Here is a 12,706-nt window from a genome sequence, read left to right as displayed (position 1 = left end):
TTGCCTAAGGCCACACATCAACTCTCCAAATCAAGGCTTCCCACAGGACTGATTTCAAGCCCCCTACAACAGAAGGCAATAGTTAAAAGAATACCAAGTGACTGGTACAGTTTTGAATATGAAACAGAAGTGGAGCAAAGCAATAAATCCTCAAAAGTTTCATCAGAAATAGAAATGGAACGTAAGTAATGATGAGGATGTGAAAGGACCATTTACCACTCAGACTCATTATCAAGTTTTAGGTTCCTTTTCAGTGCAACAGAATCTACCTTTGGGAAGTCCTGGAACAATCCCTGGAAACGATAAACTTTAAAATAATCTTTGTGGAATGATTAGAACAATTAACTGACCCAGGAATTCTGTACAACACCATGACAATGTTTGGAGAGTGGGAACTAGAGTGCAGAAGCAACTTCCTTTCATTGCCAAGCAAGAAGTGGCAGTCTGAGGTGAGAACAAAAGTCTCTATACTTCTGGGGAGAAGCAAATTGATTATTCAATAGGCATCGTAACTAGTAACCACCAGTACGCACTTTCAAACCTATTTGATCAATGACAATTCACCTCAGTCTAATTATCAGTGACAACTCAACTTGCTTCAGGGATCATTCTTCTGAAAGCCAGTTACAATGACAGCGTCACACACTTTGAATCCAACCAAGCAGCAGCAGACACTGCAGTGAACACATTTTCTGGAGTCAATCAACAACAGTCTCACCCAAATGGTTCCAAGGCCAAGGTCAACCACTCATGCCTCCGTAACCAGAGCAACCCCCAAACACCACCACACTTCCCATAAAAGATCAGAAATCTACTTTACTCATAAACTTCTCTCTCCTACTTCACTTTTTGTTGTATATATTGGATAATAGTCTGATCTCTTGGCAGAGGGCTTCTTAACTTTTCAGTGCAAATGTGAACAGAAATAGATTCCCTCGAGGAAATGAAACTACTCCAAACTCCAAGAGTTCAATTGGAGACCTTTGGGCTATGTCTTGCTTGTGGAATCTTTTCAAGCTAGCTTTATGGTACCACAGATCACACCACAGGAAAGCATTCATATGGTAAGAATTTATAACAAACTGCATCGTGGACTAGAGTCACATCCCAGAAATCAGAATCACCTTGGGAGTGGTTTTAAAAAATACATAACCAGGCCAATCTCTAGACCCATTAAAATAAAAACTTCAGGAGACAGGACCACATATCTGTGTTTTTAAAAGTCCCTTAGTGATTCTGATAAGCGCTCCTATAGTTAGGTATGGCTAGCAGGGTCTCCCAAGAGGGACAAGGTCACTTTGATTTACCAAGAGACACTGGAAACCTAGCTTCAGACTTTGAAGCAAAGCAGAACAAATCAATAAGCCAATGCTAGATACTCAACAGCTAGATATCCCCTAGCTACTTCCAGATCCAGGAGAGTCGAGATGAACCAGGCTTGCTATTCTTGCTATTATATATTGAGTTCTCTTGGAATCAATGGTTCTCAATCCTACTTGAACAGCTGAATCACCTAGGAGATTATGTGAAAGATCCAAATGGTGCTACCCAACTCCAGACCAACTGAATCAGAATCTCTTAGGGTGGGAACCTAAGCATGTATTTCAGGTCTCCTTAGGCAATCCTGATGGGCACACAGGGTTGAGAACCACTGATCTAGATTGTTCAACTAGTATCTGTATCTGACTCACTGCATCTTCTAGTAAAAGGCATGTAATTTCTCCTAAAACAGATGATGAAAAAGCCCACTGTGCCTTCCAGAAAGCACTAAAGAAAATCTTCCACAATAGAACTGTGATCCTTAATTCTACCACCAAACTATTTGACATGCTTTCCTGCACAACTGATCAAATAATAAAAAGGGAAAACGAAGAAAAACCCTCTCCTATCTTTTCCCCACTATGTCCTTTACTTGACGGATATTAGGGATCTATATAAAAGAGGCCAAAATGTTGAGCCAAAAATGAAAAGCCTTCTGTCACGGCAAGGGGGATAACAGCCAAAAAAAAAAAAAAAAATTTAAGAAGAGTAATCCAACGATCTGCTTGCCATGAGGAGATAACCCAAATCAGAAGCTGCTGTTATGGGAACAGAGGAGAAAAAGATATAAGAATATATTTTTAAAGTGTGTTTCAAATTGGTTTAGCAGTGCATTAGTCACCCATGTCAAGGGCTTAATACATTTAAACAAAGAAACGCAGTCAGAGATGACTTTCAACTTTCAGAACCCTCTGAGGTGCTTACTTTAAACAGTATATAACACTGAACAAGTCCATGAATCATAAGTAATATAGCTCATGGTAAGGTCACATCAAGAACTCTAGCTATAATTAAAATTGGAGGAAAGTATTTCATTCTAATTGGACAAAATTTCAGCTAGTTTCTAAGCAACTACTAAGTGGAAAAGACTAATGTTCCCCAAATGCTATAAAAGGTAGTGCACATATCCTAACTGCATACTGCATATGGGGAGTGAAGTTGATTAAGAAGAGACTCTTCAGATTACAACGTACAAATCCTATAATAAACATGAAGGGTTATCATGTCATAACAGAAAGACAGCAGAGCAATAACCCGTTTAACATCATATTTTGAACTCTGGTGCTTCCACGTTCAATTAATTCAGCAAGGTCTGAATTAGGTCAGAAGACACAAAGGCCTTCACCTGGCAGGAAGAAAGGAGCAGAAAAAGCAGCAGCAACCTTCAGAGCTTCATTTCCATTTAATCCAACTCGAGTCCCCAGAACACTCCCCTTGACGTCCAAAAGCTTTGTAAAAATTGAAAAGTAGATACCAGTATCTACTAGCACAGCCCAACTATCGCCATTTTAGATGCTCCAGTCGATCACTCACAATCAACTACGTATTTAATTAGTACCATGCAATGAAGAGATACAAATATAAAGGACTTTCAGTTAAAGATGATGGATTGAACACATCCATTTACCTTGGCGATCTCCCAAAACTCCACCGAAATAACACTAAAAGGATTTTTAAAACCCACAATAACAAAGAGAATGGAAGAGGAGACAACCACAATGACATTTTGAAAGCTGAGAAAAAGCCAAATCTCATGGCAGCTATGAGAAAAGCCAATAACAAAATATTTGCACGCAAGCGCACCTGGAACTGGGGATGAAACGGGGCTAAAATAAGGAGGATCTGGTTAAAAAAAAAAAAAAAGGCTTTCTGTGAAGTAATTAGATCCTTGCCAACTTCTGTCTCTGGCCTTTTCCCATTCCAGCATAGGCTCAGATTCATTTTCCAGGGAGGGTGAAACAGAGGGTCTCTGAACTGTGGAACAAAAGCACAGTGGACATATATTGTATACTTAAAATAAGGGCTTAACAAAGTTTTATATACTGCATGTGAAGACACCCAAATTTCTAACCTTCTTCATCCACCTCATTTATAGCATTTAATTCATCATGACTATTTTTTAGTTCCTTGATCTCTGCAGCAATAGATTCTCTGCTGTCTTCTATGCTTTTTTCAAGCCCAGTGATTAATCTTATGACTATTACTCTAAATTCTTGATCAGATATATTGTTTGTATCTGTTTTGAGCAATTCTTCAGCTGTCATTCCTTCCTGGAATTTCTTCTGAGGGGAATTCTTCCATTTTGTCATTTGGGCTAGTTTTCTGTCCCTTATGTGCTTTAAAGGCTTGTTATGTGTCCTGCACCTGTGAGCACTACTATGTTAAAGAGAGGTCATACACTGTCCAGGGCCCAGCCCTTTAGCAGGTGTTTTTTGGAGTGGGTTACATGCTTTCTGTTGTTATAACTCTGGTTGCTTTATTACCCTACTCGCAGTGATGGTTTGGACCCTCCACCAGGTGTGCTTTGATTTGTTCATTGAAGTAACCCTATGGCCTGCCAGGTTGTCCCCGTGGGCCCCTGGAGACGTCTCTGTCGCTCTGCAGCCTGGTCTCTTGGAATTCCAAGTCCTCTGGCCTCAACACTCCTGTGTTTCAGGGACAAGGGAACTTTGGGTCCCCCTACTTCTCCGCCATGTTGGATTCCCATCCTCCTAATCTTCTCCATGCAAAGAGATGACTGGAAGATGCTTCTGTAGGAAATCTGATCAGGCCAAGGGAAAAGACCTAAAGATACTGACCTTGGTTCCAAACTCAATTGTCCAGCCAAATCACCCAACTTAAAAATCAACAAACTCCCACTTAATATAGTAGGGGCTTCCAATCAGCTTTTTAGTGTTCTACTCTTAAACACGCACAGAACAAAGAGCAAAAGTTTGCCAGAAATTTGAGGTAAGTCTGTAATATGCCAGAAAACAGAGAAGTTTGAAGGAAACCATGCAGAAGAAGCAAACTTAAAAAAAAATCATCAGTATTGCCAAAAGGATTTTAAAAAGATACTACATTTTCGAAATAAGAGTAAGATGTTAGGAAAAGTAATATTCAGATATCAAAAAGGAGCTCCTAGAAATCAATATATAAATCAAATGAAAAATTCAATAGCAGGCAAGATCAAGTAGGTGACATGTCCCAGAAGGTAGAGCAAAAAGGTGAAGAGGTAGGGGTGCCTGGCTGGCTCAGTCAGTGGAGCATGTGACTCTTGATCTTGGGGTCATGACTTGGAACTCCATGTTGCATGTAGAGATAATTTAAAAATAAAATCTTAAAAAATGATGAAGAGGTAGAAAAGAGGAAAGAAATTAGAGAATCTGTCTAAAAGGTACATTCAAAGAGAGAGAGAGAATAGAGAAAATGAAAGTAACCAAAAAGATAATTCAAGAAAATTTCCCCAAACTGAAGGACCTCGGTTGCCAGATTGAAAGAATGCACAGGAGAGAAATGAAAATAAATATATAACAAGAAATATTCTGATGAAATTTCAGAGCACCAAAAATAAGAATTTACAAAGGCTTTCAGAGAAGAAAAAGCAGAATTTAAGAAGAATTTGACTAACATTTGATTTTTCAACAGTAAAAAGAGTAAGAAGACTGGGAGGAGGAGAGGAGACAGTAACATTCTGAGTGTAAATGATTTATAAGCTAGAATTCTATACTCAGCCAAACTATCAAATTAAATGCAAGAGAAAAATAAGATTTTCACACCTGCAAGACTTCAAGTATTAACCACCCATGCATCCTTCTCCAGAAAGTTACTAGATGATTTGCTCCAACAAAATGAAAGAACAAACCAAGAAAAACAGGACATATAGGAAACTGAGGATCCAACATAAAAGGAGACTGGATTTTCCAGGATGATGGTAAAGGGAGATTATAATGATGTTGGCTGTTTCAAAGGGCCAGAGAACACTAGTCCAGATTAAAGGTCAGAATGCTCTAGGAGAAAGGTCTCTGATATGAGCTGATAGGATTCATGAAGTATTTGAACATACTGAGTGAAGATACACAGCTCTTGGGGGACAGTCTGGGGCTAAATTAGGAGCAAACATGGAAGAGGGACAAGCAAAGGATATAAAACAAGGCAATTTTTAACAGAGGAAACAAAAAGCTGTGCACATAATCATAATATACACACTAAATGGCTCATCTATGAATAGGCTTACCTAGTCACATTAATGTAACCACTGGCTACTGCTCTAACCAGAATGATATATGATAATGATAAATAATACACTGGGGTCTATCCCAATAGAGAAAGGATGTGAGTGTGGGAGAAAGGGGTAGGAGAGCTAATCTTCATCTTCCATAGTGGGAAGACAATATATAACACCTATTAGTTGAGAAGTAGTAAAATAAGTGCATTACCTAAAAATGAAGGTAAAACGCTAAAAGCAGCAGCTGGCAAAAGTTGGTAAACATTCTATTGAAATACCTGGCATATAAAAGCCCTTTAATGACTGTTTATTGAATTACACACACATGCAAAATAGTAAGTATGAACTTCAGTATGTGCCAAAACTCAAACACTTAGTAAAATGTTAGGGAATTCTCATTAAGCTATTTTTCTCCTCTATTTAACCCAAGGACCTAAACTTTCTAGATGATAAAATAAAAAAGAAAAATATTTTGACCATTATTCTTTTAATTCCTCTCAAAAAAAAGGGGCCACCTGGGTGGCTCAGTCCGTTGAGCATCCAACTCTTAATTTTGGTTCAGGTAATGATCCCAGGGTCGTGGGATCAAGCCTCATGTCTGGTTCTGCACTGGGCATGGAGCCTGCTTGAGATTCATTCATTGTCTCCCCCCCCCCCCCCCCCGCTGCTTGTACACTCTCTCTCTCGAAAATAAAATAAAAAATGTTTAAATCCTCCCCCCAAAAAAGATTGGTGATGCTTATCAAGTGAAAAAAAAAGAAGCACTCATACTTTTCCATAAGACAGTTTGATAGCATTACTGATAAGCTAATTAGGTCCTTGGATATTTAACGAAGAAATCAAATCTAATATACACTGGAATGAAGTGAAGGATATTTTTCTTCACACATTATTTAGTGGATTTAGATGCCGTGGGTTTAGAACTCACATGAGTGTCTAAAATACATTAAAAATTATAAGTCAAAACAGAATTTACCTAATAAGTGGCATGTTTAAAAAACTGCCCCACTTGTTGAAAATAATTATATTTGTCATGAAGAAGAGACATTTTGCTTTGTATTAGGACAAAATAGATACCTTTTTTATTCAAGCTTAAGACATTAAATTCCAAGGAAAATTTTAGATAACTAAAATGTCTGGGAAACTAGCTGACCATAAAAATATAATAACTGAACTATCATTAGGATAAGCTATTCTTTAGAAAGTCCTCTGTCCCATGTTTGTATGTATTAATGTCAGGAACACATTTAAATCACCACAGGTAGACTGGAAAGGAGACTGTTTTGAAAAGTCTCCCAATTACTTTAATATACAAATTAAGGTAAATTGAAATAAATAAATGAGCCTGAGTAGTCAATAAAATTTCATTCATTCATTCATTCATTCATTCAGTACTTCCTGAGTAAACCTATTATGTGCCAGGCACTATTTACTAGTCTTTGAAGCACAGGATAACTTACTCCTAGGTGTGTTTTTTCCTCCTCTTCTATAAATCTGAAAATGAGACATATAAACCAGGAAAACTAAATGATCCATTTACCTAGCATTCAAGTGATGTCATTTACTGGAAGACAAATCATCTTATCCTTTTAGACACTATCATATAAAGAACTACCTACCTTTTATCTTCAAAAAAGAATTACAGTGCACTATAGAGACTGTTTTTCCTCTAACCTGGGATTGTGTTGAGCATGCTCTGGTTTAGCGGTTCCAAACACTACTAAATATAATTTTGCATAAGACTCTATTTTTCTTCGTAGGACTTACTACTGTATAAAGTCCAATAGTATAGAGGTTGCAGGCACTGTTAACGTTGAACCAGGTAATTCTTTGTTGTGAGGTCTGTCTTGTGTTTTATAGGATGTTCGGCAGCCCTTGTGGCCTCTATCCACTAGATGCCAATAGCACTCCAACCCCAGCTGCAACCCAAAAGGTCTCCAGACACTGCCAAATGTCAGGAGATGGGTGGACAAAAATGTCACCTGTTGAGAACCATTGCTCTAGAGGAATACCTCAGAAAGGGAGAATGGTTGTAGACAGAAGAGGAGACAAGATAAAACAAAGATCTCTCTTCCATAACATTAGATTTCTGCTTTAGTATACACTCAGGTGCATCCACCTCTTGATGTTACTGGTCTACCATCATTTTATTAAAAAAAATTTTTTTTAACGTTTATTTATTTTTGAGACAGAGAGAGACAGAGCATGAACGGGGGAGGGGCAGAGAGAGAGGGAGACACAGAATCAGAAGCAGGCTCCAGGCTCTGAGCCATCAGCCCAGAGCCCGACGCGGGGCTCGAACTCACGGACCGCGAGATCGTGACCCGGGCTGAAGTCGGACGCTTAACCGACTGAGCCACCCAGGCGACCCAACCATCATTTTAAGTTCGAATGTCTTCTGGTCCTAAATCTAAACGGAAGAGAAGAGAGGTTGTCCCATGAAAGCAATTCACAAAGAACACAAAGGAAACAATTCTGACTAATCTTCCCTCCATCTTCCACTTAAAAGAACTAAGGTCATCTTTTTAGTTAATTACCTAACCTAATCCCAGAAGTTTTGACAGATATTTGAGTACCTACAATGTGCCAGACATAGTTCTAGATATAAATTTGTCAACTGTATTTACTGAATTGATAAATCACTCTAATCAACAGCATTTTCTTCATGATCTTGAATTTGGCAAAGCATTCCTAGATAGCACACCCAAAACACAAGCAACAAAAGAAAAATAGGTAAGCTAGACTTTGTCAAAATAAAAACTTTTGTACTTCAAAGGACACCATCAAGGAAGTGAAAAGGAAGTCCGCAGAATAGGAGAAAATATGTGCATATGGTATATCTGATAAGAGACTTGAATCAAAAAGTAAAGGACACTTGCAACTCAATAATAAATGAATAACCCAAATAAAAAATGGGCAAAGGATATGAATAGACATTTCAAGGAAGATATACAAATGACTAAGAAGCACATAAAAAGATGCTCAACATCATTACTCATCAGTGAAATTCAACTCAAAACCACAATGAGATACTTACTAAAATGGCTAGAATCACAAAGTCAGATAATAACAAATGTTGGCAAGGGCGTGGAGAAACCAGAACCCCCCAACACTGCTGGGGGTGGGGGGTGGGATATAAAATGGTGCAGTCACTTTGGAAAACAGTCTGGCAGTTCTTCAAACAATTAAACATAGAGTTACTACATGACCCAGCAACTCCCAGGAAAGAGAATTGAAAATATATGTTCACACAAACATTTGTATGTGAACATTTATAGCATCATTATTTACAATATCCAAAAGGTAGAAACAACCCCAATGCCCATTAATGGACAAACAGATGAACAAAATGTGATATAGTCATACAATGCAGTATTATTTGGCAATAAAAAGAAGGAACATGGATGAATCTTGAAAACGTTACGTTAAATGAAAGAAACCAATCCCCAAAGACCACATACTATATGATTTCATTTATATAAAATGTCCAGAATAGGGAAATCTAGAGACAGAAATTAGTGATTACTTGGGGAGGGGAGGGGAGGGGGAGGAGGAGAATAGCTAAACGTATGGAGTTTCTTTAAAAATGATGAAAATGTTCTAAAACTGACTGGGCTGATGGTTGCACTTATCTGTGAATATACTAAAAACCACTGGATTGTACATTCTTAAAAAAGTAAATTATATAGTATCTGAATTACATTTCAATAAGGTGTTTTATAAAAAAACAACAACCAGCATTTAAAGTACAATGGAAACATGACATTTGAACAACACTTTATTAACGACAATGTCTTATTTAAAATACTCTTGAATCTGGAGAGATCTCATTCTTTTGGTTGTGAAATGATTACTGAATGCTATTTAAACTACTGAAAATGCTCCAGGTAAACATTTTATTTGAGATTATAAAAAACTTAAAACGCAGGTATCACGAACGTCAGGGGACATAAAATACAGTGCTTGTTTACGATTTATTAGGGAGCATTAAGTAATTATATGCATGGGGTGGGAGCGGGAGGTAAGCAAGAAGAGTTAAAGAGATCAATGAAAGAAAAGCCTCAGTCTAGAAGACTCCCTTCTGTACCAGCCTGCAGTGATGCCGAAGAACACTCCCTATATACTGTAAATCTTATTTTTCAGGAAGCTCAAAATAATCACCCATATGATTTACTCCAGTAACAAATAGGAAGTCAAGTAAATACTAAAGTGCCAAACACAGAGATTTAAGGAAATAAATAAAAGGCTAAACCAGTTCCCAGGAATGGCTACTGGAAAGTTTCGGCTAAATTTTCAACCTGTGTCGTTTTCAGTCCAAATAAAGTCCGTTTCTGTGTCTGCCTTGTGTGATATACCAGTTAATCTATCCTATCTTACTGCAGATCTCTTGGAATGTCCGGTCCCTAGAGTCCACAGTTTCTTGGATCTGAAGCATCACCAATGCCAGTGACAAGGAAATGCCAGCGGGGGGGGGGCGGGGGGGGCACATTAGAGATTTTTTTTTCATCCTTAATAAATCTCAGCTCCTGCCTTGGTCATTACAAACAGCTTGCCTCACCGTCAACCCGAGTCTCATACGGTACTGTGCCCAGTTTCAAACCAGAATGAGGGCTAATTGGGGTGGGGGGTGACACGGAGAAAAACGACCAAAGGCGGGATTAGCTTTTTCTACAGAGCCTCAGGTTTCAAAATGACTGCCTGGGAAGGTGAAATGACCCAAATTATTATTGGGGTGGGAGGAAGGAGGTAACAGACATTCATTCTCCTGCAGAGTGGCTGTGGCTTGGTGTGGAAATGCAGAACTTGGGGAGGGAGGGGGTTTCTACATGGAAAGAGAAACAACAGGGAACGGTCTTTAGGTACCACCCACCCCTCCAAGTGAATCACTGCAGTGTCAGCCCTGCACTGATCCCACGAATTGCCAAACAGGATGAGGTAAGGCACAAGCCTTGAGCACCCCCTCCTCCTCCACCTACCCCCGCGCGCAGAAGGGCGCATCCCTCCGCGAGGTGCACCACGCAGCCCCCCGAGGCCTCAGCTGAGGGGCTGACGTCACCCTTCTGCATTGAGCTTCAAGGACTGGGAGCAGTACCGGTTAGGTGGGGAGTAGAGTTGGGGCGCTACTGCTGTCACCAAGTGGCAGGGGTCCTCCCCCAGGACTCTGCGGCTTGGGTACACGCAATGACCGAAAGACCAGATGAAGAGTGGAGGGGTGGAGGGGAGTGGGAAAAGGGTCATAAGACCCACCTCCTGGGTCTCTGAGAAAGCTTAAAGATGCCCCTAGTTTATGTAAGACCCTCTCAGGTCAGTGCGTCTCCGTGCGACTGCAGCGCCCTCTCCCCATCAGTGCGTTTGGGGGGCCCTGGTCGCCCTTGCTCAGCCAGGCAGGCACAGGACTCCTGGCGCCTCCCTCCCGCAGCCCCGCGGGGCTGGGAATAACCGGGAATCTGGGATCAAACCCAGTACTCCCGCGCCCTCTCCCAGCCAGGTTAGCTCCCAGAGACACCGCGAACAGGATCGTAAGGGAGGCCGGGGAGGGGTGTCCAGAGAGGAAAATAGAGGAATAAAGCCGCAACTTTCCCTAGAGGCTGACTCTATCCCGCAAGCTTAAAAAAATAAATCAGCGCATTAAAACAAATTTGGAAAGATCGACAACCTGCAGTCACCGCCACCACGCAGCCCCTTGCAGCCCGCGCCGGGCGGGGTCCAGGGTCCCAGCAGCCCCAAGCTTGCACCCCGACATCCTGCAGCCCCAGCCCCCTGAACCTATTTCCTTAAGCAGGGGACCGAGATTAGATTTTTGGTTTGGGTTTTTTCACCCCTCTTCCTTTCTCGAGCATCACTATAAGGATGGACGGCCGGAGGCCCGGCCACCCGCCTGGCGTGGCCACTCACCCAGAAGACGAAGGAGTAGATGATGAGGAGGGTTTTGAGACAGGTTATCACAGGTTTGGTCTCCATTCTCCTCGATGCCATACTACAGAGCTCCGGCGGCGGCGGCGGCGGCGGCGGGCGGCGGGCGGGCGCGCGGGAGGGGGGAGGAGGCGGGGCGGGGCGGGGCGGGGGCGCGTGCCGCGAGAGGCTCCGTGCACGCGCAGATGAGGCCGTGCGCGTGCGTGAGCGCGCATTCCGCGGGGCGCCCGTTTAAGGAGTTGGGCTGGCAGTGACTGCGCATGCTGAGAAGGCCGCCCGCGCGGGCAAGCCCGCGCAGGCTCAGACCCCCCCCCCCCGCCCCCCGAGGCGAAGGGCCGGGCAGGGCCGCGGGGAGGGAATGGAAGAGCCTGGGGGCGGGGTCGGAGGTCAACACAATCTCTTCCAGGCCACCGAGGCACGTAAGTTTCTGCTTTATGCACCGTAAGGCTTTTACATTTGCAGGGCTGTGTGCACCTGGCGACGCGAGCTTTATGGGTATCCCCGAAAAGCGGGCACGTTTCTGCATTTAGACACCCCACCAGGCCTTCTCGGATGCAAGTGGCCCAGTAGTCGTGTCCTTGGAACAAGCAAGCCTTGTCTGTGCCAGGAACAGACTGTGACAGGTGGCCGGAGTTACAGCTGGAGGGATGGTCAGGAACCTGGGAGCTCAGACACCCCAAAGACTGGCCACCGCAGGAGCGCCATTTTTTAGAGGTCACATTTTGAAATGATGCTGAATGGCATGTTTCTGTACGAAGGTACCATTCTTACTGCACATAAAATGTTTAGCAGATAACAGAAAAAAAATGTTTAAAATGCCTGAGAACCATTTTTCCCACCCTAACAAGTCCAACAAACCACCTCACACCCAGGAAAGAGAGCTGTATCAAGGTCAAAAAAATAATGTTCAAAAACAATTTGGAACTTCCTCAAAAAGCTAAGCATAAGAGATACTGTGTGACCAAGCAATTCTACCCCTAGATATGTACCCAAAAGGTATGAAAACATATGATCATAGCACTATTTATTGTAACCCCAAAGCAGAAACAACTTGAATGTTCATCAGTTATGCATGGATAAGCATACTGTCGTAAATCCATACAATGGAAAATTATTTGGCCACAAAAAGGAATGAAGTACTGCTTATCCATGCTGCATGTATGAACCTTGAAAATCTGCTAAGTGAAATAAGCTAGACACAAAAGACCAGTGTTGAATAATCCATTTAGAGGCAAGGTCCACAATAGATCCAGAGAGACAGAAATA

At 41.7% G+C, this 12,706-nt stretch overlaps 2 protein-coding genes across 5 annotated transcripts in view; one reads left to right on the top strand and one right to left on the bottom strand.

The window, feature by feature from the left end:
- The window catches only part of TSPAN7 (tetraspanin 7), a 124,768-nt gene extending 113,193 nt beyond the window's left edge, over positions 1–11,575 (bottom strand). For all 4 annotated transcript variants that reach the window (XM_027054147.2, XM_053202238.1, XM_027054148.2 and 1 more), the window contains exon 1: positions 11,423–11,575. In XM_027054147.2, coding sequence (XP_026909948.1) covers positions 11,423–11,503 — 81 coding nt within the window. In that variant the 5' untranslated portion in view covers positions 11,504–11,575. The remainder of the gene's footprint in view (positions 1–11,422) is intronic.
- Positions 11,576–11,636: 61 nt separating this feature from the next.
- LOC106976471 (ferritin light chain-like) overlaps positions 11,637–12,706 on the top strand; it is a 66,912-nt gene continuing 65,842 nt past the window's right edge. Inside the window, exon 1 of the mRNA XM_053202236.1 lies at positions 11,637–11,859. Within this exon, the coding sequence (XP_053058211.1) occupies positions 11,701–11,859 (159 nt within the window). The 5' untranslated portion in view covers positions 11,637–11,700. The remainder of the gene's footprint in view (positions 11,860–12,706) is intronic.

Source organism: Acinonyx jubatus, chromosome X, assembly GCF_027475565.1.
Source record: "Acinonyx jubatus isolate Ajub_Pintada_27869175 chromosome X, VMU_Ajub_asm_v1.0, whole genome shotgun sequence".
Taxonomy (NCBI): domain Eukaryota; kingdom Metazoa; phylum Chordata; class Mammalia; order Carnivora; family Felidae; genus Acinonyx; species Acinonyx jubatus.
Note: the sequence above shows the minus strand (reverse complement) of the source record. Positions and strands in the feature narration are given on the sequence as shown.